The sequence below is a fragment of the Chionomys nivalis genome, chromosome 7 (assembly GCF_950005125.1).
Source record: "Chionomys nivalis chromosome 7, mChiNiv1.1, whole genome shotgun sequence".
NCBI classification, from domain to species: domain Eukaryota; kingdom Metazoa; phylum Chordata; class Mammalia; order Rodentia; family Cricetidae; genus Chionomys; species Chionomys nivalis.
This window is the reverse complement of record NC_080092.1, coordinates 34,291,515-34,319,070: the sequence shown is the minus strand read 5'-3', so window position 1 is coordinate 34,319,070 and position 27,556 is coordinate 34,291,515. Positions and strand designations below refer to the sequence as shown.

At 48.9% G+C, this 27,556-nt stretch overlaps 1 protein-coding gene across 3 annotated transcripts in view; it reads right to left on the bottom strand.

Moving 5' to 3' along the window:
- Vdac1 (voltage dependent anion channel 1) overlaps window positions 1-17,633 on the bottom strand; it is a 29,938-nt gene extending 12,305 nt beyond the window's left edge. The window contains exons 1-3 of one of the 3 annotated variants that reach the window (XM_057776102.1): window positions 17,336-17,633; window positions 2,432-2,501; window positions 1,787-1,836 (exon numbers count right to left, since the gene is read on the bottom strand). In XM_057776102.1, coding sequence (XP_057632085.1) covers window positions 1,787-1,836; window positions 2,432-2,498 — 117 coding nt within the window. In that variant the 5' untranslated portion in view covers window positions 2,499-2,501; window positions 17,336-17,633. Of the gene's footprint in view, window positions 1-1,786; window positions 1,837-2,431; window positions 2,502-15,040; window positions 15,131-17,335 lie in introns of those variants that run through there. The other 2 variants (XM_057776103.1, XM_057776101.1) reach the window with 2 other exon arrangements.
- Between the last annotated feature and the right edge of the window lie 9,923 nt (window positions 17,634-27,556).

Here is a 27,556-nt window from a genome sequence, read left to right as displayed (position 1 = left end):
TGAAAATACAAAGGACTGAAAGATCCTGCTACCAAAAGGAAGCTTCTGGGGAGTTCTTTGGCAGACAGCTTCCTTCTTCCCCACAGCCCTTAAAGTCTGCATAAGAAGCCACCCAGCTTCCAGCTGCCTCCAGCCTCAGACAGAGAGAGTCACAGAGTGAAAGCTGACACAGAATTCTAAACCCACACTCTTCCTTCCAACAATCTAAAAACAAGAATGTTCTCTAAATAATAATGAAACATTAAAACCATAGGTGGCACACATCTTTAATCCCAGCACTTAGGAGGCAGAGGCAGGCGGATCTCGGTGAGTTTGAGGCCAGCCTGGTCTACAAATCAAGTTTCAGAACAGCCAGGACTGTTACACAAAGAAACCCTGTTTCAAACGCCCCTCACACACAGACAAAAATATAGGTAGAACATGCCTTTAATCTGGTCTACACAATGAGTTCTAGGGCATCCAGGGTCACGTCTCAAAAAATGAAACTAAACCAAAATGAAGTAAATAAACAAAAGCAGATGTCAACAGAGCTGAAGACAGCTCAGCAGTAAAGAGCACTTATTGCTCTTGAAGAAGATATGGGTTTGAATCCCAGCACCCACAATGCAGTTCACAGTGACCTGTAAAAGTAACCCCAGTTCCAGGGGATGCAATACCCTCTTTTGGCCTCCCCAGGTTCTTTCATACATATGGTACATACAAACTCATGCAGGCACAAACACACGAACACATATGCGCACACACACAAAACTCTTAAAAAAAAGCAGCTGAGCAGTGGTGGCACAAGCCTTTAGTCCCAGGACAGCCTGGTCCACAGAATGAGTTCCAGGACATCCAGAACTACAGAGAAACTCTGTCTCAAAAAACTAAAAAAACTAAAGAAAAAAAAGAAGAAAGGAGGGGAGGGAGGGACAGAGAGAAAAAGAGAGAGAGGAAGGAAGGAAGGAAGGAAGGAAGGAAGGAAGGAAGGAAGGAAGGAAGGAAAGAAGGAAGGGAAGGAAAGAAGGAAGGAAAGAAGGAAGGAAGAAGGAAGGAAGCTGGAGAGATGGCTCAGTGGATAAGAGCACTGGCTGCTCTTCCAGAGGACCCAGCTTCAGTTCCCAGCACCCACATGGCAACTCACAACTGTAACTCCAGTTCTAGGGGATCTAACACCTTCACACCAATGCACATAAAATAAAGTTAAATAAATTATTTTTTTAAAAAAAAAAGAAGAGAAGGGGGCTGGAGAGATGGCTCAGTGGTTAAGAGCATTGGCTGCTCTTCCAGAGGTCCTGAGTTCAATTCCCAGCAACCACATGGTGGCTCATAACCATCTGTAATGAGGTCTGGTGCCCTCTTCTGGCCTGCAGGCATACATGGAGGCAAAATGTTGTATACATAATAAGTAAATAAATCTTTAAAAAAAGAGAGAGAGAGAGAGAAAAAGAAAGGCCAACTTTAAAGTAAGAAACATCAAGGAGTAACCAGGCTAGAGGTTAAGGTCAATGGCAGAGCATGTGCCTACAGTGTGTTAGGGCCAGAGTTTGATTTCCTTCCAATACCACAAAATAACTTGTAAAAAAGCAAGAAACATAACGGCAAGTTTACCAGAGGCCACTCTCATTTTCCTATGACTATCAGCAGCTACTATAACCCCAGACCACCTATCACACAGATAAGATGACAGACAAGCACAAAGGGCACAATCCAAATAGGCAACTGCTTCCGGCTCAGCCAGTCTGGCCACAGCACCCCCTACTGGCCAGAAACAAATATACTGTCCCGTGCAAGCAGAGCAACTTACCAATCCATTCTCCGACTTCGTTTTCAAATCAAGTTTTATTAAGCCAAAGCCTAAAAAAGAAAAAAAAAAAAAAAACCAAACAAGTTAACTAACCAAGCCAGAGGGGTTGGAGCTGCAGCTCAGTGGTAGAACGATTGCTAGCAAGCTCAAGACCCTAGGTTGGATCCCCAGCACTAGAAAAATAAAAACCTGAAGCCAGGACACCTCTGCCTTCCTCCTGGCCATCTGGAGATGCTTACGGAAACTCACTACAAGCCCTAAGCGCTGGGGGCACCTGGCACCTGCTGTTGCTTACGGGAAGCCGATGCAACAGGGGCACACTGAGAACGCAGGCCCCACCTGTGCCCATGCAGGGCCGGGGAGAAGAGAGTGGGGAGATTCCCAGCAGCTGGCAGAGACACGGTCATCAGGGCTGGTAGGCCCGTCAGGCTAAATTTAGAATGCCATTCTTCTACTGGGGCAGACGCAGCGTCAGCTACTTGTCCTGCAATGCCTAAGCCTCGCCACTGGGTGGCGCACAGCCGCAGGAAGCGCATCTTTTTGACTGCACAGCTGGGAACTGACCATCAAGTGTCTCAAATACCATTTGTAGGTAAAAGTCCCTCCATTCCTCCATCCCTCCCGACTCCCTCCTCCAACACTCACCATAGCCCTTGGTGAAGACATCCCTGGCAGACTTGCCAAGATCAGCATATGTGGGAGGCACAGCCATCTTCTGCCACAATAAAAGAAGCACCAATATGAATGAATGCATCGGTAATTATGGAAATTAGTTTACCACCAGTAAAAGTTATTTGATATAATTAAACAACCAATAAAAACCACCGAGCTCTAAAAGTCCCAGGCATCTTTCCCTGCCGGGTGTGGGTGTGACGTCTCGCCCTTCCTCTGAGGCCAGAAGTGCAGGAACTTAGTGATCGACCTGACTTTAGCAGCCCCAGGCCTAAGCACGGACCCAGAGCACAGGGAGCTTCAGTCAATATTTGACAATGAATGAACTTTGAAAGACACGTTCCCAGGAGCCAGCTACATTGTTGAACCGCAGAACTCTCGCCAACACGACATATCTTCTTACCAACATCGGCTGTTTCAGCCGGTGACTGCGCAGAGGGGAACCAGAGTTCCCCACAGCGATCAATGTATTCCACACACACGGCTCTGATTTCATTCTCTTGACTGGTATCAATGAGTACGTTCACGTGCCACCTCTAGGCCAGCTTTTCACATCATCTTCACATTTCGGGGACCACTTTTACAGTATGACAAGCTAGGTAAGCAACTCCTCACATGAAAAGAAACCCATCCACATGCTACAAAAGGGAATCCAGGGCCCACGGGATGGCTGGGTGGCTCTTTAGCCTTTTGCTACCAAGCCTGAGTTCAGTCCTTGGGACCCACAGGGCAGAGCTCCCTAAACAGGTTGTCCTCTGACCTCTGCAACCCACTCACACATTCACACACATACATAAAACAACTAAATATAATTTTAAAAAATTGTAAAAAAATAAAAAGTTTTTTTTTGTTTGTTTTTGAGGTCCTATCTTTCTTGGAACTCACTCTGTAGACCAGGCTGACCTCAAACCCACAGATCCGCCTGTCTCCTGGAGTACTGGGATTGAAGACGGGCACCAGCAACACCCGGCAATTATTTTCATTAATATTTTTTTAAAATATTTATTTATTTATTTATTATGTATACAATATTCTGTCTGTGTGTATGCCTGCAGGCCAGAAGAGGGCACCAGACCCTGTTACAGATGGTTGTGAGCCACCATATGGTTGCTGGGAATTGAACTCAGAACCTTTGGAAGAGCAGGCAATGCTCTTAACCTCTGAGCCATCGCTCCAGCCCCATCATTAATATTTTTTTAATTAATGAAAACAGTAGGGGCTGGAGAACAGCACTCAGCAGCTCCCTGCTTGCTTCCTGGCTGTGACCCATTGCCAAGACCCTGCTGCCTTGACCTCCCGCCCCACATACGGCACCTCCCACTCCGTGTATGGCACACACACACACCTGCATACAGCACCTCCTACCCCATGTATGGCACACACACACACACCTGCATACAGCACCTCTTGCCCCATGTATGGCACACACACACACACCTGCATACAGCACCTCCTGCCCCATGTATGGCACCTCCCGCTCCATGTATGGTGCACACACACACACACACACACACACACACACACACACCTGCATACAGCATCTCCTGCCCCGTATATAGCACCCTTGAACACTGAGCCAGGACAAACTGCCTCAAGTAGCTTTGGTCAGAATATTTTCTCACGGCCTCAGGTCACTAAGTAGCCCTGGATGACCTTGAACTCCTGATACCCCCCAGCCTCTGGGATTACAGGAATGTGCTGTTCCACCAAGCAAGGCTTTAAACATTTATTGCACTCCAGTGTGACTTTGGCTTTTAAAAGTTTATTCATTTTTATTTTATGCATTTACCTGCATGTATGTAAATGCACAACACTCATGCCTGGTGCCGGAGGAGGCCAAAAGGGGGAAAGTCAGTAACTATCTGGAACTCCTTAGAAGTGGAGCTACAGATAGTTAAATTTCCGTGGAAGATGGGATTCTGTAAGAGCAGCATGTACTTGCTGAGCCACTTCTAGCCCCACTGGGCCTTTATTTTTAAAAGCAACTATCAGCCAGGCAGTGGTACTGCACACCTTTAATGCAGCATTTGGGAGGCAGAGACAGGAAGGTCTCTGAGTTTGAGGCCAGCCTGGCTTACAGAGGGAGTTCTAGAACAGCCAGGGCTACACACTGAGAAACCCTGTCTTGAAAACAAAAACAAAAAACAAAACAAAACAAAAGCCACTATCAAAGTACTATCTGGGGAGCTGAGCCTAGAGCCCAGGGGTAGCATACCCACTAAGCATACATGGGGCCCTGGGTTCCATCAATAGTATCATCAAATTAAAAACTCTTCTTTTTAGCTTTTCTTTTTTTTAATGTGTCTGTGGGTGAGTACGCACACATGGGTGCAGGTACCCTAGGAGGCCAGAAGAGGGTGCTGGTGGTTACACATGACTGAGTCAAATATTTATTCAGCATCTCAGTGGTCAGGGAACGAGAGTAACTGTAATGGTCTCCACTGTAAGGATGACATTATATTCCTGGAAGTTTTTTTTGTTTTTTTTTTTTTGGTTTTTTTTTTTTTTTTTTTTTGGTTTTTCGAGACAGGGTTTCTCTGTGGCTTTGGAGCCTGTCCTGGAACTAGCTCTGTAGACCAGGCTGGTCTTGAACTCCCAGAGATCCGCCTGCCTCTGCCTCCCGAGTACTGGGATTAAAGGCGTGCACCACCACCGCCCGGCTTCCTGGAAGGTTTTATATCGACAAGCTGTATAGAAAAAATTTAAATCCTGCTCTGGGACAGCGCACACTGTGACTTCTGTCCTAGAAGAGAAGGCACCAGGAATCAAAGTCCCATCTCAGCATCATTAACTTCAGTAACCTAAAGAGTGGTTCCCCTTTTTGTCCCTCTTCCTGAGGCAGGGTCTCATGTAGTTCAGGTTGGCCTGGAACTTTCTATTATAGCAAAGGATAACCTTGCATTTCTAATCCTCTACCCCTGAACTGCTGAGATTACAGGCCTCCTTTGTACTTTGCTGGGGTTAAACTTAGGGTTTTGTGTACAATGGCAGGCACTTTGCCAACTGAGCTAAATTTCCAGCCTGGTTCCTTTCACTTTTAAGATATCGTACACATAAATTACCAAACTGAATCTGCATATATGCCACGACACATGTACACCTGGTGTGACACACGCATGCCTGGTGTGACACACGCATGCCTGGTGTGACATATGTACGCACTCTCAAACAGGAATATACTTGTATGTTCCTGGCAAGTGGGAACCCCCTGGGAAAGACTTCAGGTGATCCCAGGAAACAGTCAATATCAACTGACCAAAGTCTTCCCTTCAGAGACCACAGAGAGCCCAGAGCAGGGCCAGCAAGATAACCCAGCAGGAAAAGGCACCTGCTGCCACACCTGACAATCTCAGTGGGATCCTTGAAACAAGCAGGGTGGAAAGTAGAACCAACTCCCAAAAGTTACCTTGTGACCTCCACATAATAAATCAACCTATCAATAAATAAATAATTGTCATTTAAAAAATTAAAAAACAGCCCACAACCAAACTCAGTGCATACTATAGTAGACCCAACCATGGGATCCAATGCTGTCCGCAGTCCGGACTGGACTTCACATGTTCAGAGGCTCTGCTCATCCTGCCCTACTCTCAGCTCTTCTAGAACTGGGGACTCTCCTCTTCCCACCAGCCCCTTCCAGCAGGCACACGTACCCCAGTGGCAGGCAGCAGACTTCACACCCAGGCCTGGAAAAATGGCACACACACCTCAGGCCAGATGGGCCTGACCCTTCCTAAGAAAAGTCAGCAGCATTCAGCCCTGGGCTGGAAGGTAACACAGCCCAGCAGACCTGCAGAGCATCTCAGTAGAGAGCCCAGAACATTCCCCATCTCTGCCTGGGTTAAAGAGCTATCTGTGAAAACACAAACACAGGGATATGGAGAGATGGCTCCTTGTTTAAGAGCACTTTGCTGCTCTTGCAGGGGACCCAGGTTCAATTCCCAGCACCCACATGGTGGCTCACAACTGTCCATAACTCCAATTCCGGGGGAATCTAATGCACATAGTGTACACACACACATGCAGACAAAACATTTATACATATATAAAATAAAACAGATTTAAGAAATGAACAAAATAAAGCAAACAAAAAGAGCCATCTGTAGACAGAGCTGTCTCTCCCCAACAGGTGGGAACAGAGGGACCAGGCCCACCTGAAGGATCCAAGGTCGCTAAAACCCACACTCTGACTGATTTTTAGGATTTCATTTTATATTTGTGTATACACCTGTGTGTGTGTGAATGCGTGTATGTGACGTATGCGCCACATGTGCTGAGGTGCCTGCAGAGACCAGAAGACACCATATCTCTTGGAGCTAGCTAGAGTTACAGGAACTACCCAAAGTGGGAGGTGGGAACCAAACTCAGGTCCAGTGTTAAAACACACCCTTATTCCCAGCACTCAGGAGGCCAACGTGGACTGCAAGTGAGTTCCAGGACAACCAGGGTCACAGAGAAACCGTATTTAAAAATAATAAATAAATAAAGTAAAACAGCAGAGCTCTTAACCCCTGAGCCATCTTGATAGTGTGCCTGCCCACATATGTGCCTGATTTTCAGTTTTTAATTTTTTGTTTTTTCTTTTGAGACAGGGTCTTATACAGCCCAGGCTGGCCTCAAACTCACTACGTGGACAGGGATGTCCTTGAACTTCTCATCTTCCTGTCTCCATCTGAGAGCGCTAGGAGACCAAGCATTTGGGATGTGTGCAGTGTTGGGGAGCTGTGTCTCCAGTCTGTCAGAGGCCAGGTCTTTCCTGCTACTCTTCCCTGACCTCCAGAAAAGTCTGCCCCCAGGACCCACCCTGCAGACAGGCACCTCTGCATCTAGACCGGATCCCACCTTGAGTAAACGGCAGAGCGCTCACTATTTAGTGTTCCCCAAACGCGTCTTTTGACACTAATCCCAAGCCCAGCATGGAAAGCCACCTGCTAAAAAAGAAAAAGAAAAAAAAAAAAAAAACCACAGCAAACATCAGCTAAATTATCAGCACTAAGGAGATTAGTGTCCAGGACAAGAGATGGGACGCCAGCGCTGGGGGGGGGGGGCAGGCTCTATGGGGTCCCCTCTGACTATTCTACCATGCTGCCTTTATTTGGCACCTGCTGCATGTAAGTGAACTTGCAGCACACAAAAACAGTTCTAGCTGCCAACGCTTTACGTCAGCCACTGAGGATACCAGCTTTCCCACTTGCAAGTTAACACCCTTTCCTAAGACCCATGAACAGAGAGGGGAACATAATGTCCCCAAGTCCAGGCCGTTAAGACAAGGTGACAGGCTTGTCCACATCCAGCCTGGAAGGTGTGCCCTCCGGGGGAAGGGGAATATATACAGGAGAGTCAAATTTTCTCTTGGGCCAGAGGCAACACCCCTCTGAGCATCATCAAATGCCCCCTGCTACTAGGTTTCAGTGGCTTCCCCTTCTGCCCTCCAGGCACCCATGCCCCATCCTGTGATGTGTTTATCCAACAGGATTAAGGGCAGCCTGAGACAAGAGGAGGGTTCTGCCTCTCCAGTGCAGCACAATCTCCCGACAAAAATAAACAGCACCCATAAGACACCCATTTCCTCACATCTCAGAACTCACTCAGAAAGGCCTCCCTGGTGGGAACAAAGCGCAGGCTCCTCAGTCAGAGAGTGAGGGCTAGAAAGGAATGCATCCTCTCACTCTCTTAACCCTGCCTGGAGGTAGAAGCCAGCACTCCGAGGCCTTCCTCCCACCAGAAGGTCAGTCATCAGGCACTGTGGATACACAGCTGTCTCCACAGAACGGCCCTCTGCAGCATCACCTACACCCCTTCAGAAGCTGGCCCTGAGCATGAAGCAGAGCAGCCCAAGACAGGCCAGGCAGCCAGCCCCGCACACAGTCAGGCAGCCAGCCCCGCACACAGTCAGGCAGCCAGCCCCGCACACAGTCAGGCAGCCAGCCCAGCACACAGTCAGTCAGACAGTCAGCCCAGCACACAGTCAGCCAGACAGTCAGCCCAGCACACAGTCAGCCAGACAGTCAGCCCAGCACACAGTCAGCCAGACAGTCAGCCCAGCACACAGTCAGCCAACCCCGCACACAATCAGAAGGCGGCCTGAAAAGACTACAGCTCTGCCTGGGTGTTGGAACCGAAGCACGGCCTGGGGGCTTCATGTCAGTAAAAGGTAAGAACACAGCAGGGTGGGTAGGGCGCGTCAAAGCAGATCAGCTTCGAAGAGGACCAGCAAGTCACAAGCGGCAGAGCTCCCCGCCTCCCCTCCAGTCTGCCAGCCTACCAACCCAAGTCTTCCCTGGCCGACCTTGAACAAATAAAGCCAACCCCTCCAGCCTAAGGAATGGATACCCAGCCATACTGGAAGCTCTGAGGGGAAGGATTGTATATCACCTAGCAGGCTACACAACACACTTACATAAACCCCATCGTGGGGCCTGGGGGGTGGGGTGGGGGGAACGGCAACATCTTCCTGACTCATCAACTATGTGACAGCTGCTCATTCACTCCGCTCCCACCCTCCCCTCCTCCTCCCACACCCTGAACTCAAGGCTCCTCAGAGCCTTAAGCATATGTTTGTCCAAATGCATCTACAGATGTCAAAGCCTGGCATATAATGGGCATTCGTGAGCAAACACGCAATGGGTGGTGCATGTGAGATTTTTAATTACATGTATTTAGTGAGTCTGTGTGTGCCATGGTACACCTGTGGCGGTCAAAGGGCAACCTGCAGTTCTAAGTTCTCTCCTCCCACCATGTGGGTTCTGGGAACCGAACTCGGGTCTTCAGACCTGGCAGCAAAAGCCTTTAGCTTTAGTGAGCCTTCTCATCAGCCAAAAAAGTAGTATTGCAAGTTGCGTTTTCTGAGTGCTTTTTGCCGCAACAGCTTCAGAGAGCTTCAGAGGGGTGGGAGGAGACTCAGCTGGGAGAGGGTTTGCCTAGCATTAGCACAAGGCCCGGAGCACTATCCTCAGCAGTGCAGAAACCAGGCTTGGTAGCACAGGACTATGATCCCAGCCCTCGGGAGGTAGAGGCAGAAGGAATAGAAGAGATTCAAGGTCAGCGTTGGTCACAGAGTGAGTTCAAAACCAGCCTAAACCACATAAGACCCTGTTTCAAAAATGGAGGGGAGGAGAGGCTGGAGAGATGGTTCAGAGGTTAAAAATACTCGCTGGTCTTGCAGAGGACCTGGATTTGAGCCCCAACTCCCACACGGGGCTCACAGCTATCTATAGCTATCTACAATGCTAGCCGTCCTCTTCTAGGCTTCTGTGGACACGTGATACACACACATGCGCAAAAGCAAAGCACTTGCAAACAGAAAATTTAAGGGAAGGAAGAAGGGCAGAGAATAAAAGGGGCGGGGAGGGAGCGGGTGGGAAGCTCGGGATGAACCAGGGCTATTAGGCCCACTGCTTAGTAAAGAGTATCATTGTAACAAAAGGAGGAAAGTAGAAACTCTGTCTGACAATAGGAACAAGAAAATTACAATGTAACCAGGAAGTAGGCACTTCCCACGCAAGGCAGCTGCGGAGCCAGAGTAGACTAGACCGGGAGACCCCCAGAGCAGGAACCTCTCTAAGGAAGAGGGGAGCCCAGGCTGAGGGACCCAGTACCCTCAGAGTTTACTGTTTCAGGTCTCAACACCAGGCACGGGTTTCATTCCAGGAGTCACTGCAGAGTGACAACCCCAAGACTGGCAAAATGCCAATGTTGAGATCCAGGAAACAGGGTGTGGATACAGTCCCTTCGGAGGGCAATAAAGGGACAATGAACTCAGCCTTAATCTTACTCCTAGGAACACACCCCACTGTAGCGTTCTCAGCACCCAAAAACCTATGCTCACTGCTTAACCACACCAAGCCTAGAGGTGAAGTTACCAACATGCTCGTCATTAGGAAAATGAACCAAGAGCAGGGTACTAACAGACTAAGGACTACCAAATAGTCATTGTAACGATGAGGTGGGGTGGATGTGGAGGCAGAAGCCCAAAATTCCAGCACTGGACAGGGAAGCAGAAGGATTAAAAGTTCAAGGTCATCCTTGACTGCGTAGGGAATTTGAGAAACCTGAGTTAGGAGACTGTCTCAAAACAATAAAAATAGTGGTAGATTTGTATGTGAGAATTTAGAACACTAAGTACAGCTGAATGAAAAAAGAAATCCAAAAAAAAAAAAAGAAAAGAAAAATCCAAGCTGTGTGGCGGCATACGCCTTTAAGTCCCAGCTCTTCAAAGGCAGCTGCAAGCAGAACTGTGAGTTCAAGGACAGCCTAGTCGACCTAGTGAGAGCTGCACAGTGAGACATTATCTCAAAAAAAAATAAAAAGAAAACAGTGCACCACAGGAAATTTCTAACTCCTCGTCATTAATGTAAGGTCCTTTTACATGTGCCTCTTTACACATTTGCCAACTTGTGAGCGAGCGGAAGGGAACAGGAAAGATGGGTCCCATGAACAGGATGGCTGCCTCGGAGGAACAGGGAGTCAGGAAGGTAGATATGAGGGTCAGATGTGGTTTCCATTTTTCATTCTACTTCATTATTTTTTTTATATTTATTTATTTGTTTGTTATGTATACAATATTCTGTCTGTGTGTATGACTGCAGGTCAGAAGAGGGCACCAGACCTCATTACAGATGGTTGTGAGCCACCATGTGGTTGCCGTGAAGAGCAGAAGATACCGGAAGTCAGCAATGTTCCAATATGTCATGACAGTCAAGATGTCAGAGGGCTAGAGGAAAGGCAGAGAGGCCAAGAGCACTGTCTGCTCTTCACAGGACTGAGCTGGGTTTCCAGCACCTACATGGTGGCTTACAACCATCAATAAAACCAGCTCCAGGGCTCCTGGGCCCTCTTCTGGCTTCTTGGGAACTGCACACACATAGCGCACATACAGAATATAAAATAAAAAATAAATCTTTGTGTGTGCATTGAGACAGGGTTTTCTGTAGCTTTGGAGCCCGTCCTGGAACTTGCTCTGCAGTCCAGGCTGGCCTTGAACTTACAGAGATCTGCTTGTTTCTGCCTCCTGAGTGCTGGGATTAAAGGCATGAACCACCACCACTTGGCTTTTTTTTTTTTTTTCTTAAGAGAAGAGACTGGAGAGATGGCTGGTTCTAGAGGACCTGGGTTCAATTCCCAGCACCCACATGGTAGCTTAAAACTGTCTGTAACTCCAATTCCAAGAGATCCAATGCCCTTTGGGGACACCAGGTATACAAATGGTACACATACATACATACATACATACATGCATGCAGTCAAAACACCCATTGATATAAAATAAAGTTTTAAGATGCTGGAAGGAAAAGAGCTATATAGATAGTGTCCATATTGGTTCTAAGAACCAATTAAAACTCGAGACAGTAGCCCTATCACTGGGCAAGGCCTATAGGGGCACATTCCATTCCCAAGGAACCACCAACATCTGAGCCACTCTGCCCAGGAGGCAAGAGCAGGGCAGAACTCCTTAACTCCAGTGTATGTGAGAATTGCGCCAGGGCAAACTGCCTGGGAGCAGGCAGCAATGCTCTACAAAAAAGACCAGGCTCATTCTTCACTATGTACCCATCAGAACCCCAAAACTGACATAGACTCTACCTGTGGGTGTCACAGGCATCAGGGTGACTGTGGATATCACACCCAGTCAGGAAATAAAGTCTTCTGAATGCTGATAACACCCGCAGAGAGCTCAGACCCCCCCACCTCCAAAAGCCAGGGGGAAACAGGACAACTTCCCAAAGAACAGAAGCCACCCTGCTACAGCATCTCCCAGACCATCCAGGTAGCTATAGGTGATTAGGGAAGGACATCAGGAAGGCAGAGGAGCCCCCAGGTATGAAAAGACCCACAGCCACACCCTTTCTCAGGTACCCTAAATCCCAGTCCCATTTTTGCAAATGACTTCACTATACGCAGGGATAACCAGACAATAGTGTGCTAGATACTGTCAGGAGTCAAACCAACACAGTGACCAAACTCCCCCATCACCATCCAGGAGTCCCCTCTGAAGGAGAGAATCATGGGACAACTTTTGGCTCTGCTGTTTCTCCAACAGTTTTGGGTGGTTTGCCAGAGCAGAAATGGACCCAAGCGGTATCAGGGGATGGAGAGATGGCTCAGCAGTTAAGTGCACTGGCTGCTTTTGCAGAGGGCCACAGTTTGGTTCTCAGCACCCACGTAAGGGCTGAAAACCACCTGTAACTCCATTTTAAGGGGATCCGATGCTCTCTTCCGGACCTAGATGAATGTGGTGTGCTAACATATGTTCAGGGAGAACACACACAATGAAAATAAAAGAGGCCAGGTTCAATTACAGCAAAATCAGCTACCTATCCCCAGCCATTGGGACCGAGGTGGGGGGTATGGGGGCGGAGATTCAACCTCCCAGAGGAAAGCAGGCTCAGCTCAGGAGTTCCCACACATACAACAGACAGACATAAACATAAACACACACACACACACCAGCACAGCACTATCTTTGCAGCAAAGGCAGTCCAGGGAACAGTCACCGGATCCAGAGCTAGCAAGGCACTGGCCCTTGCTCTGGAAGCAGGCTATGTTCCCAAAGCAGCTGCCCTCCCTCCCCCCTCCAGAGTCTCACAGGGGGCAGCCTGGCTTTCCAGGCGTTGCTTCTATTTTAAAACACTCTGGAAGCTGGGACACCACCAGCAGCACAGTCTTCCAAAAGGCTTGGGAGAATACAGCTGACTCAGGGCAGCCTGCCTACCCACTCACCCACCCGTGAAGAAGGGAAGGCTAATGCAGGCAGCCAGCACTTTAGGGTCGAAGGTCTAGGCACAGGCACCTCAAGAGCCCTGACAGGAGCATGGGGGTTAACACAGACAGTTCTTTAAGCACTCGGCCTTGGGAATCAATAGCATCTGGACCCACATCCTACTCCCCTTTCTAGGTAAAAGACCCCAGGTTAGTCAGTCTCTCTGACCCCATTTTTCATCAATATAAAGCATTTAATACTGTGGCTAGAACACAGCAAGCATGAAACAAACACAACCAGAATTCTATCAAGATGATAGATGATAAGTCAAATTATTGGTTAATGAGCAGATGGATAGTGTTTTTGTTTGGTTGGTTGGTTGGTTGGTTTTGTTTTTTCTGTGTAGCCCTGGCAGTCCTGGAACTCACTCTGTAGATCAGGCTAGCCTTGAATTCACAGAGACCTGCCTGCCTCTGCCTCCCAATCTGCCTCTGTCTCTCCCTTTAATCCCAAGTGATGGGATTAAAGTTATAAACCATCACTGCTCAGTTTATTTTTGTTGGAGACAAGGTATAAAGTAGCCCATCAGTGAGTCTCAAACTCATTAGGTCACCAAGAATAACCTTGAACTTGATCCTTCTGCCTCCACCTCTACCAGAGTGTATGCCCCATCAGACTGACTTTCTACAGTGCTGGAGATGGGACCCAGGGCTTCCTATATGCTGGACAAGCATTCTACTGTGCTCCATGCTCACCCAATAGCTTCTGTCGCTGTGTCTGTGGCCAGGGATCTCACCAAGCCCTTGTTTTGCACATTCACTATTATAATAATGGTTTCTGAGCATCATGTCAAAGACTCACTCTGACCCACAGGGTCCAGAGTCCACCTTGTCCATAAAGAGGAATTGTTCAGCTGGATGCTGTCTGGCAGGTCCTGGAAGAGCACCTCCCGTGTCATCCCAGGGAAAACCAGCCCTTCTAAGACTCAGCTCCAAGGTCCTTGCTGGAAACAGGACTGATTCATCTGGGCACTGTCCACTGCAGATGGCCAACACCAGCTACATATCTCTTCCTCTGTTCCTGACCAGACGGTGATTTCTACTTTACAAACTCACACCTACGAGCTCCTCAAAGCACAGCAGCAGTGCAGTATGGGGGTAAGAGCAGAGAACTACCCTGTGCCAGCCGCCAAGGATACACAGTAGGGTCACAGAGTGGCCAACAGCGACAATCACACTTCTACAGCGGACCCTGGTGTGATGGAACACAGCTACAATCCCAAAACTCAGGTGGAGACAGGAAGATGGGAAAGGTGTCCTCCGGCCTCTACATGGGCTGCCACCTCCAAACAAATAACTTTTTAAAAGCAAAAGCAAAAAAAGAAAAAAGAAAAAAAAAGAAAAAAAAACACAATGAAATAACTAAACCAGCAAATAAAAGAAACCCTCCATAACAGAAAAAAACAAGACATAGGAAAGTTACTTAACCTGAGCTAGACCCTGTGCCTCTTGTCAATCTGATCAGTGTTGAGAACCCAGGCTGCCCTCTGGAGTTTTTTCTTTCTCAGCTCTAGGTAAAGTGCTTAGATCCCGTGACTAACAGTGAAATGAAGGTCTGTGCCCAGGCACAGCTGAGCATGCTTCCAACCTCCTTTCTTGATGACTACCACGGGAACCTGGGAAAAGCACAAAGCTACAGACCACAACCTTTCTGGAATCCTGGGGGGATGACCTCCTGGCTTTAGCAGTTCTCGGCCGGTGTCCCTCGGTCACTACCACCGGAGGTGTCCCTCATACCGTGGGAAATTTCTTTAAGAGTAAAGGGCCTCAGATCACCTTGACGATGGGGAGTGGGGAGTGAGGAGTGGGCAGGGTTACTCTTACCACAACCATCTCAAGAGTCCAGAGTCTACACCTGCCTCTGGTCCAGCATGAGTACTCTGTGGTCCCAAACAGCCCATCTAAAGCCTTATTCTAGAGATCAGAAAAAAAAGCAATCACCTGGGAGCACCCACTGCTACAGCGCGGGGAGGGGGTGGGCACCTTACTCAAAGCCACAGGACAGTGGGCACCACCCCACAGACACCTGTCAGAAAGGGAAAGTGCATCAGGCCTAAGACCTTGGCCAGAATCCCATTCACCCGCGTCACTCTAGCTCCAAGCCCAGAAACACCCGTTTGACAAGTCCCCACAAGAACTGGAAAGTTGTGGAATGTCAGAGTTGGTTCTCATCTCTCATGGCTACCGCTGTAGGTGAATATGTGCCCTATAGCTCTTTAAACGTCAGTGATTCTGTGAGGCCAGGATAGCTTCCAGAAGTGAGTGAGATGCCCCTGTCTCCTAATGGGTGTTCAAGAGTCCACAGTTGAATGTGGACCAACCATGTGCCACTTGCTAGGGTAGTGAAGGGTGGTATGGAAAAAAATGGAGAGATGGCTCAGGGGTTAAGAGTGCATACTGCTCTTGCCAAGGTCCCAAGTTTGATTCCCAGACCCACATCGGGCGGTTCACAACTGCCTATAACTCCGATTCAGGGGATCCAATACCCTATTTGTGAACTCTGAGGGCCCCTGCATGCATACACACAAATTCACATAGGCACAGACACGTACATTTAAATAGACACTTTTAAAAATAAATTTAGTCCAGCCGGGCGGTGGTGGCGCACGCCTTTAATCCCAGCACTTGGGAGGCAGAGGCAGGCGGATCTCTGTGAGTTCGAGACCGGCCTGGTCTACAAGAGCTAGTTCCAGGACAGGCTCCAAAACCACAGAGAAACCCTGTCTCGAAAAATAAAAAAAAAATTAAAAAAAATGAATTTAGTCCCACAGACCTTTCTTACCCACCTACTGTGGGCCAAGTGGTTCCACCCAAGATCCTGAAGACAAAGCTGCCTGGGTAAAGAAGCCCTTCACCCATCTCTCTGGTCAAGGGGAGGGGTCTTTAGACGGCACAGGACTGGGCTAAGCCCAGATTCTTCCTGCAAGCCAGCTGGGTCTGCAGTCTGACCTGATGCTCCCTACCTGACAGCTGACAGTGTTTCATAAATTATCCTCCAGTTACTCAATACCTGGCGGTGCACAAATGTTTGTTACTAACATTGTATCAATGGTATTAAAATGACAGAACTAGACTTGAGTTCCTTCCAGGACACATGTGAAACAAATGGTCTGGTGAGCAGGGGGGGTGCCGGGGTGAATTCAGTCCTCCTCAAAAGTGTCAAAGTTTCTAAGGTGTCCTTCTGCATGCCAAAAGGCTTCTTGTTAATCGAATCATTTTATTCTTTCCCACAAACTCAATGGAGTATATATAATTGCTCCTAATTCTCAGATGAAAAAAAACCCTGAAGTTTGAAATCTTCCTACCAGTGTGACCTTGGACAAACCACGCAGAGTTGTGGGCCTCCAATCAGATGTCAGGCCCTGAAAACAGTTTCCCGAATGCACAGTCGCATTTGACGACACAGAACAAGGAATCCATCCCTAAGGCCAAGGAGGCCAAGGCATACGGCTCCTCTTGGGGTCTTGCCTCCAGTCTAGGTCCAGGTGCTAGTCCCTGAGGCCTAAGTCCACCCAGGACAGCCCATTCCGTCTGGGAAGGCAGTGGCATGCGCGGGAGGGACCCAGCGCCACCTACACCGGGTGTGGGCCGACAGGGAGTGTAGGGGCCAGGGGCACCAGGGTATGGCCATGCCTGGAGTTCGTCCTCTCAGCGGAGGAAGCTGGGTCTGCACAGACTCTCGGGGCTGGCGGGGAAGAGCTTGGGCTAAGGAAGGGTCTCTCTTCCAGATCCACGCCGAAAGATCTAGAGCCAGAGGGCGCAGCCGGGGAAGGTCACCTACACCCGCGGCCCGCGGGGCCTGCACGCGGCTGCCCTTGCCCTTCCGCTCGTCTGTCCAGATCGCCCCTCTCTCCCAACTGCAGATGTTTTGCATGCTCTGACTCGGATCTCTCCCTCCGGAGATCCGCTCGGCGCCCGCCCTCCAGGCCTCCTCTACCCGCCCGCTGACCCTCCAGGCCCGCGATGATCCTCCCTGGTTCACCCTTCCCTGGGCCCTTCTCCTAGGCCTTGCGCCCTCGCCCGATCGTCCCTCGATCGCCTCCCTCGAGATTCCCCAGAAGCGCTGCCCGAGGCCCCCAGGGACTCAGGCATTGCCCGGGCCCTCTCGGCTGCGCCTACCTCGGAGGTGGTGACGGCGGGAGCAGCGACAGCTACGGCGGGGGCTGCGGCGAGGAGGCTGCGAGCGCAGGGAGCGGGCCGAGGGAGGAGCGGCGCGGATCACGGCGGCGCGGACACGCCCCAGCTCTGCGCGCCCGGCCCCGAAGCTCCACCCCCGGCTCCACCTCGGACAGCGCCCAGATCTGTCCCGGGGTCTTCCTCCCACCCCTCGCGCAATGCTCTGACCCTCAGTGGCTCTGTGACCGTGTGCGACAGCGCGTAAAGGCCTGCGTGCACCCGGGCACGGAGCGATAGGGAAGCGTGGGGCTGACGTGCGTGAGGTGTGTGCGTGCGCGGGGACACGCGGGTCACTGCTAGAGCCTCCAGGCTGCTGGAAGCATTTGGGAAGACGGGGGAGGGGAGCTTCCGGTACACTGAGCGGTGGCCTGGGGACCTCAGCGGATAGGGGCGCCGGAGTCTTGTGGCTCCTTGCGCAGCCTCGAGACTGCGAGTCATCCCGAGGCCCAGTGGGGACACTGGGGCTCCGGAGGTGGCACTGCATAGAGCAGAGCGGCTATGGTCTTGCGTTCCGACCTCGCTACACCAGGTTTCCGGAGCCTGCGACACGCCCGCGTGCGTCAACGAGTGATTTGCGAATTAAACTCCCCTGACAGCCGGCTCTGCACTGCAAATTTGCGTGCTATTTTTCCCTCGTGGCGAAGCCGCTAGCCGCCATTTCCCAAGCAATTGAGAAACTAGAAAAGGCAAAGTGAGTTTGGGGGGACTCCCTGCCGAATCTCAGTGCGTGGAGAGGTCACGCGGGTTCTGGATGTCTGCCCTCCTGCAGTGTGGCGCGAATCGTCACTTTCTCCCAGCCTGGCATCAGCACGTGGTCTCCTTCCCTAGAGTGGCTCTCAGCGTCCCGTGCCAAACCAAATCAAAACAAGCGTGAAGAATCTGTGTAATCGAGGGTGAATGAGGATCTTACACCCTTTTCCTGCAACTAGCAGACGTCCTAGGAGAATCCAGGCATTTGGGGTCCAGCGAAGAAAGCGCCAGTTGGTTGGTTGCTCACAGCCAGTTGTGGCTGAATAAGGCAGCTGGGATACTGGCGGCCGCTCTGGGTTTAAAATGCTGTTCCAGTGGGCTGAAAGAAGGGAACTGATAAGGGTGTGTGTGTGTGTTCGCGCGCGCGCGCTTCGGAGCAGCCAGACATAGAGTCCAGTGGTACAGAGCTTGCTTAGCATTTGGAAGAACCCGAGTTCAAGCCACAGTTTTTCTATAACTTCCCAAGTCTGCAGATCTACCTGAGAACAAAGACCCAACCCACTCCCAGAGTAAGGCAAGCCTAGGTAAGCTGCTGAGTCATTGGGGAGCTAGAAGGTGAGACAGAGTCCGAAGGACAAGACCGAGAGACAGGGAAGACTTGTCTCCAAGAGTCTTACATTTGGCCCTGGGCTCTGATGCCCAGTTGTGGGGCAAAAAGCCAATGCTCAAGGTCCTCCTCACCCTCCAAGTACCAGCCCAGCATCCCTTTCAGGTCCCCCAGCCTGGAGAGCTCTAGTGGCTTCCCCTGTCCTCCCCAGCTGCCCCAGGTAGAGTTTGAAATCACCAAGACAGCTTCCAGGCAGCTTTTGGCTGTGTGGCCATAGGCACAAAGTCTGGCTGCTCAGAGCCTCAACTTGGGAATGTTGGTGTTAGCTTAAAATGAAACACATGGGGCAGGGGATGAGGCAGACTAAGACTCAGAGAGCGGTTTGTGTCGCTTTTCCTGGAGAGGATAAACAGCTACTCACTGATGGCCAACTGAAGCGTTCCACCCAGAGTCTCCCTTGGCAAACCAAGGAAGGTGTGAAGGCATTTACAAGGTGACTCAAGGTAGCTGAGAAACCCAGCCCATCATAGTTCCCAGCCCCCAAAGCTGCGTATGTCCCTGGAACAGTGCACAGCTAGCAGGCTGTTCAACCCGAGTCTCCAGCGACTGTTGGCTATCTAGTTAGGGATCCCACGAGTCTGATAACTGAACTTCCCAAGTCTCATATCTTTCAACAGCTTCCTGGTTTTTTATTTTACTTTCTGGTGCTGGGGAGGAAACCTAGGACCTGGAGCTTGCTAGGCAGCTTCCTGCCCTTTATGTATCTCTTTCCTTCCAGAAGGGAATGTTAGCTGCACACGAAAGGTAAAGAAAATCAGCTTGGATAGGGAGTGAGCCCTTGGGTGACTCATTGATCCTTCCCAGTCACAGCCTTTAGGGGGAGGTAGCAGCAGGTCCCCTCCTCTCCCAGCCTGCCTAAGCTGATTGGGCAGGGACAGAAAACCTGACCCAACCCCGACCAGTAGGGTTCTTCCTTGCAAATTTGAACTAAGAAAAATCAGCGTCAGAGAGAAACAAGGGGATGGTCCTGGAGTCGGCAAGCTCCTCCGCTCGCTTTGCATCTCTGTCCGCCCTGAAAAGCAAGCAAAGCACTGTGGGATTGCAAGAGGCTTTAGACCCGTTTCCTCATGTACCCACCCCCAGAGCTAGTCAATTCCGTGTGAATCCAGAGAGGTCTTGCTGACTTGTGGGGACATGCCAGCCCTACCATAGTTTCTCTTGGGATAAACGACCCAGTATCACTTCCAGAGTGTGTGCTTCTTTGGAGGAGGCAGTGTCATGTGACAGAGCCCTGCTCTCCTCTCCCCCCCCCCCCCCCCCCCCCCGAGGAGGAACCAGTGAGACCCTGGAGGAGATCTCTAGCTGTGGAAATAGAGTTCCCTAAAATCCCACCTGGGGCGGAGGTCAGCAGTGGCTAGAGTATGATGCCACTAGCCTCCCCTGCCGCTTCCCAGCTGAGACAGTAGGTTCCCAGCTGTGTGTGTTTGTGTGTGTGTGTGCCTAGTTTACATTGGATTTTTTTTTTTTTTTTTTGGTACTAAACTTGGTTGCTGCCTTCCTCCACACAGAACAAAGTAAACCATCTAGGGAGGGATTTAGGGAGTTATGAGTGTAAGACTAGTTTACTCTATTACTTTAGAGGCTAGATCAGTTCAGTGTATCCTTGGCCACATAGTGAGCTCAAAGTCAGCATAGGCTACATGAAACCCTGTCTTGATTATATATATTCACCTTAGGGAAATTCTTTTTTATACTAGATATGTATTTGTAATTATATTTTCAATTTTTATTTATGTATGCACAGGTTAAGGACAGCTTGCAGGGGTCCCCATTCTTTGATTTCTCCATCTGGGTCCTGGGGATTGATGAGCCCTCAGTCCTGTCCCACCCCCATCATCTGCAGCCTGCTAAAGTGTTCCAGAGATTTCTGTGGTGAAATCCTCATTCATAATTGTTAATGGGAACAATCATAATGCTGTCCGCGTTATTGTGACCACGTTACAGACTACAGGCAGGTTATGGCAAGCCAGACAATGGCAAGAGATTCCCATTCTAGTTATGGGGCCCTGTAAGTATATTCCTTAAGGCAGGGTCTTTCTTTCTTTTTTTTTTTTAATATTTTTATGGTTTATTTAACTTTATGTGCATTGGTATGAAGGTGTCAGATCCCCTGCAACTGTAACTTCAGACAGTTGTGAGCTGCCATATGGGTGCTGGGAATTGAACCTGGGTCCTCTGAAAGAGCAGTCAGTGCTCTTAACCACTCAGCCATTTCTCCAGCCCCAAGGCAGGGTCTTTCTATATCTGAAGCTGACCTTTAACTCATGGTGATCCTCCTGCTCAGCCTCCTAACTGTTGGGATCACGGGTATGTACCACCATACCACCATATCCAGCAATGATGCTTTTTTTATTTATTTATTTATTTTTTGGTTTTTCGAGACAGGGTTTCTCTGTGGTTTTGGAGCCTGTCCTGGAACTAGCTCTTGTAGACCAGGCTGGTCTCGAACTCACAGAGATCCGCCTGCCTCTGCTTCCCAAGTGCTGGGATTAAAGGCGTGCGCCACCACCGCCCGGCAATGATGCTTTTTTTAAAGATCCATTTATTTTACTTTTTGTATGTTGCCTATATACATGTCTATGTGCCACATGCATGCCTGGTGTCCCCGGAGGTCAGAAGGTAGTGTCAGATTCCTGGTGTTCTGGATGGTTGTAAACCATAAAGTGGATACTAAGAATTACAAACCACCAAGTTCGTGCTAAGGATTGAGCCCAGGTCCTTTGCAAGAGCAATCAGTGCTCTTAACTACTAAGGCTTGTCTCCACCCACCAGCAAGGATATTTTTGTTTTGTTTGTTTGGTTGGGTTTTTTTAAATATTTATTTATTTATTATGTATACAATATTCTGTCTGTGTGCATTTTTTGCAGGCCAGAAGAGGGTACCAGACCTCTTTACAGATGGTTGTGAGCCACCATGTGGTTGCCGGGAATTGAACTCAGGACCTTTGGAAGAACAGGCAATGCTCTTAACCACTGAGCCATCTCTCCAGCCCTTGGTTTTGTTTTTTTTGAGACAGGGTCTCTCTATGTAGTCCTGGTTACCTGGAGTTCACTATGTAAACCAAGCTGGTCTCAACTCACAGAAATCCTCCTGTCTCTGCCCCCTGAGTCCTGAGATTAAAGGCGTACACTACCATGCCTGGCTAAGGATCTTTTTTAAAACCTATTTTCCTGGGACTGGAGATGTCTCAGGGGTTAAGAGCACTTCCTGCTCATCCAGAAGACTTGAGTTCAGTTCCCAGCACCCACATCAGGAAGCTCATCACTTGTAACTCCAGCTACAGAGGTTCTGATGTTCTCTTCTGGCTTCTGCAGGTATCTGCACTCATGTGACACACATTCACAAACACGCACATTTACATATATAAATGAAACCAAAAAAAATTGAAAAGAACTTTCCTGAAGTGTGGTTGGAATATATAAAAACTATACATGCTTAATACATAAAATTCCCACCTTTCAGCTGTGTTTGGTGGTACACATCTTTAAATCCAGCATTTAGGAGGCAGAGGCAGGTGAATCTCTGTGAGTTCGAGGCCAGCCTGGTCTAAAGAGTAAATCCCAAGACAGCCAGAGCTACTCAGAGAAGCCCTGTCTCGAAATAAAAAGAAGAGAAAAGAAAAAACAAAAACAACAACATAAAATGTTTCCATGACTTTAGATACAAACATCCAGGAAACCATCACCATCAACAACCTGTACAGATGATGATCACATCCCTTTGTTTTCTTTTCTTTTTTTTTTTAATATTTATTTATTTATTTATTATGTATACAACATTCTGTTTGTGTGTATGCCTGCAGGCCAGAAGAGGGCACCAGACCTCATTACAGATGGTTGTGAGCCACCATGTGGTTGCTGGGAATTGAACTCAGGACCTTTGGAAGAGCAGGCAATGCTCTTAACCTCTGAACCATCTCTCCAGCCCTCCTTTTGTTTTCTTGTGATTGCTCTTTTTAGAGACATGAGAGATGGCTCAGCCATTAAAAACACTGGTTGTCCTTACAGAGGGCCCAGGTCCCATTTCCAGCTTTTTTTTTTTTTTTGGTTTTTTGAGACAGGGTTTCTCTGTAGCTTTGGAGCCTGTCCTAGAACTAGCTCTTGTAGACCAGGCTGGCCTCGAACTCACAGAGATCTGCCTGCCTCTGCCTCCCAAGTGCTGGGATTAAAGGTGTGCGCCACCACTGCCCGGCCATTTCCAGCTTTTTTTTTTATGGTGCCTAATAAACGTCTGTGATTTCAGTTCCATGCAATCTGGTCTCTGTGGACACCAGGCAATTGTGTGGTACATCTACATACATGCAGCAAGCGCTCACACACATAACATTCAACTAAAGAAATCTGGGATTGGAGAGATGGTTCAGGGTTTAAGAGCACTGACCGCTCTTCCAAGGGACCTGGGTTCAATTCCCAGCGCCCACGTGGTGACTCACAGTCACCTGTACTTCCAGTCAGTCCTAGAGGACCCAACACCCTCCTCTGTGAGCACTGCACAAACATGATACAGTCATACAGGCAGGCAAAAAATTCCATACATATAAAAACATAATTATTACTATTTATTAATTAGTAATTATTAATAATTATATTTATTTTTATAATAAATAGAAGAAAAAACTAAAGAAATCTTTTGAAAAAGAACTATTTGCTATTTATTATTAGGAGGTGTGGGGCGCACGAAGAATGTGTGTGAGCGTGAGAAGGCGATGTGTGATCAGCTCTCTTCTGCACACAGATTAAATACAGGTAGGCCAGCTTGCACACCAGACATCTCTACCCACTCACCCATCTCACCTGTCTTTTGTTTTGCTGCCTTTGCTGCATCAAAATGATTCTGAGTTGGAGTGAGGCCACTCACTATTTCCGCTATTGGGTAGCAAACCCAGGCCTCCATCTGCCCGCCCTGGTAGCTGCGAGGTTCTTGGATTGGAATCTGAGTGTAGAAGAATCAGTTGATGGAGGCTGCATTCCTACCAGAGACCTTTGAGCTAAGGACACCACTGAGCCGAGAAAAGACCAGCGTTTCTCCTTTCCTCAGCACATTCTGGCCAGTGTGTGTGTGTGTGTGTGTGTGTGTGTGTGTGTGTGTGTGTGTGTGTCTAAGATTCCATAGTACCGCAAGGACAAGCATTGTCTTCTCAGGCTACACAATGAATAGAAAGATGGGGTCTGCCCCAGAGACGAAGCTGCACCTGCCTCTGTCACTTGACTTAGTGACACAAGTCTTTGAAGAACCTGACCAAGTCACCTGTTACCATGGCCTCTGCTAACAGGCGCAACTTCATGTTTGTGTTGTTGTTGTTTTGCTCTTGTCCTTATGGTTATTGTTATTGTTTTTAGACAGAGTCTCACTATGTAGCGCTGGCTGTCCTGAAACTCACTAAGTAGACCAGCCAGGCCTTGAACTCAAAGAGATCCATCTGCCTCTGCTTTCGAAACGCTGGAAACAAAAGTGCGTGCCACTTCACGGCTGTTTGTTTTGTTTTTCTTGAGACATGGTCTCTTGTAGCCAGGCTGGCCTCAAATTCACTATTAAGTAGTCAAGGATGACCTGAACTCCTGATCCTCTTGCCTCCACTCCTAGTGCAGGGATTATAGGCATGAGCTACCATACACAGTTTGTGCAGTGGTGTGGCCTGACCCCTGGGGCTGCCTGCATGCTAGATGCTAAGCTCGACCCCCTCCCTGAGCTACGTCCTCGGCCCAGTGGTCACTTCCTCCGCTCCTAGCCAAAGGCAGGTTCTTTCTTCTGTGTTTCTTCTTCATTCATCTCTTTGCTTCCTTCACGGAATTACAGACTAATCACAGTTTTGCTAACTTCCTTATTGGGATAAATGTCGTCCAGGGGTCAGGGATGGCTTTGACTTGTCTGCCTCATCTTTTTTTCAGAACACTGTCTTGTGACTGGTGTCCGACACACCACCCGTGGATGATGGGTGACCCTCAGCATGAAAGCAGGTGACCAGCCCACTGGGCTCCTGTGTCCTGCATTCTACTGTAGATGTGGACAGCTGAAGACCGTGCCCTGGGGGTTCAGTCTTCCCATAAGAATGGACTCTGCAGGGCTGGAGAGATGGCTCAGGGGTTAAGAGCATTGCCTGCCCTTCCAGAGGTCCTGAGTTCAATTCCCAGCAACCACATGGTGGCTCACAACCATCTGTAATGAGGTCTGGTGCCCTCTTCCTGACTGTAGGCATCCACAGACTGAATATTGTATACATAATAAATAAATAAATATTTTTTAAAAAAACAACATTTTAAAAAAATGGACTCTGCAGCCTGATGCAGGCTGGGGGTTGAACTTATCCACATACGAGTGAAGAATTCAACCCTGTCCAGAGAGAGGTCTGGACTTTGCCCCAGCTCCAGAAAGCACTGCCCAAGGGGAGGATCTTCATTTAGAGAGAGTTAGCCACACAGGATAAATCAACAATGTGGTTATGGGCTTTGACCCAACATATGCAGCTGGACCTTGGAAGGTCTGGAGGACTGGGGTTGGCTTCACGGGCAGCGAGTAGGAAACCTCAATACACATTCTAGATAGAAAGGCAAGGGATGGTGCTCTGTGTGAGTTTGCACACGGGGAGAGTGGTGGAGGCCAACTGAGGCTCCATCTGCAGAAGCCAGCAGACAGCTCCTTGGGGGTCCTCCTGGCCTTGCCCACCCTACTCTTCCCTGGGTTGGCTTTACCTGAGACTGTGAGGAAGGCAGAGGTCTCAATGAGTTCTAAAATATGAGCCTTGGGGATCCCTAGATTTGCAGTTGGTGTCAGCACAGAGGGGGTGTGGGTGTGGCCTAATAGACTGTTTCCTATGTTAAGAGCAGTGTCTGTATTACCTCCATTATGGTAATGCCATACCTCCATGCATATCAGACACACACACACAGACACATGCACGCATGCACGCACGCGCGCGCACGCACGCACACACACAAATTGAGATCAGATGTCAAACTAGGCACTATGGCACTATGCTGACTGAAAAGTCTGGACCCCCTCAGGCATCCTCAGCAGAGGGGCTCATTGTTGCCCAGTGGCCCCTCCTACAATGCCTCGCTCTCTGTCCCTCCAGGGAGAGGTTCTTTCCTTTTGATCTTGGCAATGACTAGTAGGCAGACAGTAAGTCAGCAGCCACGTTTGTTGGCTTCTGGGTGCTCTAGAAGAAAGAGGCAGGAGACTGAGCTTCAGGGCTCACTGTGACATGCCCTAACTTCTTCCCCCCAAACCCATAGGCCCATCCTCTCTCTTAAACCCACCATTTTCCAGGTGCAGGGCACACACTGTGGAGCCCAGGACACAGCCCTTCTTGCCAGAGCCACCAGCCTCGGATGCCTTTCCAGGATTATAAGTTTCAGGTTCTAGTCTAAAGTTAGCAGCTCTGCTGCCTGGGCTCACAAAACGAGTCGGTCTGTGACTCTTACATAAGCAGGTCAGACTTTTGCTCCTCCTCAGCCCCGCAGCTCCTCCCTGAAGCTTTCCTGCTCACTATGCCAAAGCTGCCTCTATGAGGGACACCTCCCCTGCTCTCCACAGACTAAGTCCCAATCACACACTTTATAATTCTATCTGCCAGTGGAGAGAAAGAGAGAGGGGAGAGAGCAAGTGCCAGGTCTTGGGGTGGCTGCCAAGTGATCCTGCAGGACTAGAGGAGACCGAACCCCCTGCCCAGCCTGTAAAGGGAAACATAGAAGATTGATTGTTTCCAAAGCCTTCTATGGAAATCAAACCACAAAGATCCTAAGAGATACAAAGTCCCTGTGGTGGTTCCAATGAGAATGGTCCCCATAGGCTCATGTGTGTTGTGGAATATTATTTTAAGACAATAAATGTGTTACTTTTGCTTATACTGTGGAAGGTGTTGCTTTCTTTTATGCTTCATTTGTTTAACTCTGTGAAGCAGTGTTACTTTGCCTAGCTAAAACACCTGATTAGTCTAATAAAGAGCTGAACGGCCAATAGCCAGGCAGGAGAAAGGATAGGTGGGGCTGTCAGGCAGAGAGAATAAATAGGAGGAGATTCAGGAAACAGAAAAGTAGATCAAGGAGCGAGAAAAGAAGAGGCCAGCCACCCAGCCACACAGCAATCAACGGAGAAAGAAGAAAGGTATATAGAACTAGAGAAAGATAAAAGCCCAGAGGCAAAACGTAGATGGGATAATGATTTCCAGTTAAGAAAAACTGGCTAGAAAGAAGCCAAGCTAAGGCCTGGCATTCATAAGGAAGAATAAGACTCAGTGTGTATTTATTTGGAAGCTGGGTGGCTGCCTTCCCCCCAAGAGTAAAGAGTAATAAAACAACCAACACCCAACTACACATATGTTTGAATCTTGGTCCCCTGTTTGGGAAGGATTAGGAGATGCATCTTTTATAGGAGTTGCCTTTGTCCTAATGTCTCTTCACAGCAGTGGAAAAATAACTAAAGCAGTACCCTAGAGGGAAAGCCAGTTGAAGAAAAATCCCAATTTGAAGCCAGGCATGGTGGTTCATGCCTATAGTCCCAGCTCTCAGGGGAGCAGGCAAGAAGATTGCAGAGAATTTTTAAACAGCCTGGGTTACATAGTGAGTTCCAGACTAGCCTGGACTACAGATGCTGTCTTAAAGACAAACCACAAACTGAGTCATGTCTATAATCCCAGCACTTGGGAGGTACAGGTAAAAGAATCAGGGACCCAAGGTTATCCTCAGCCAATGCAGCATCCCAGGCCAGCCTGGGTACCCTGTCTCAAAAAAAAAAAATCCCAATTTCAATTTTGTGTTTTGTTATTGATGATGTTTGGGTTTGGGTTTTTTATTTATTTGCTTGTTTG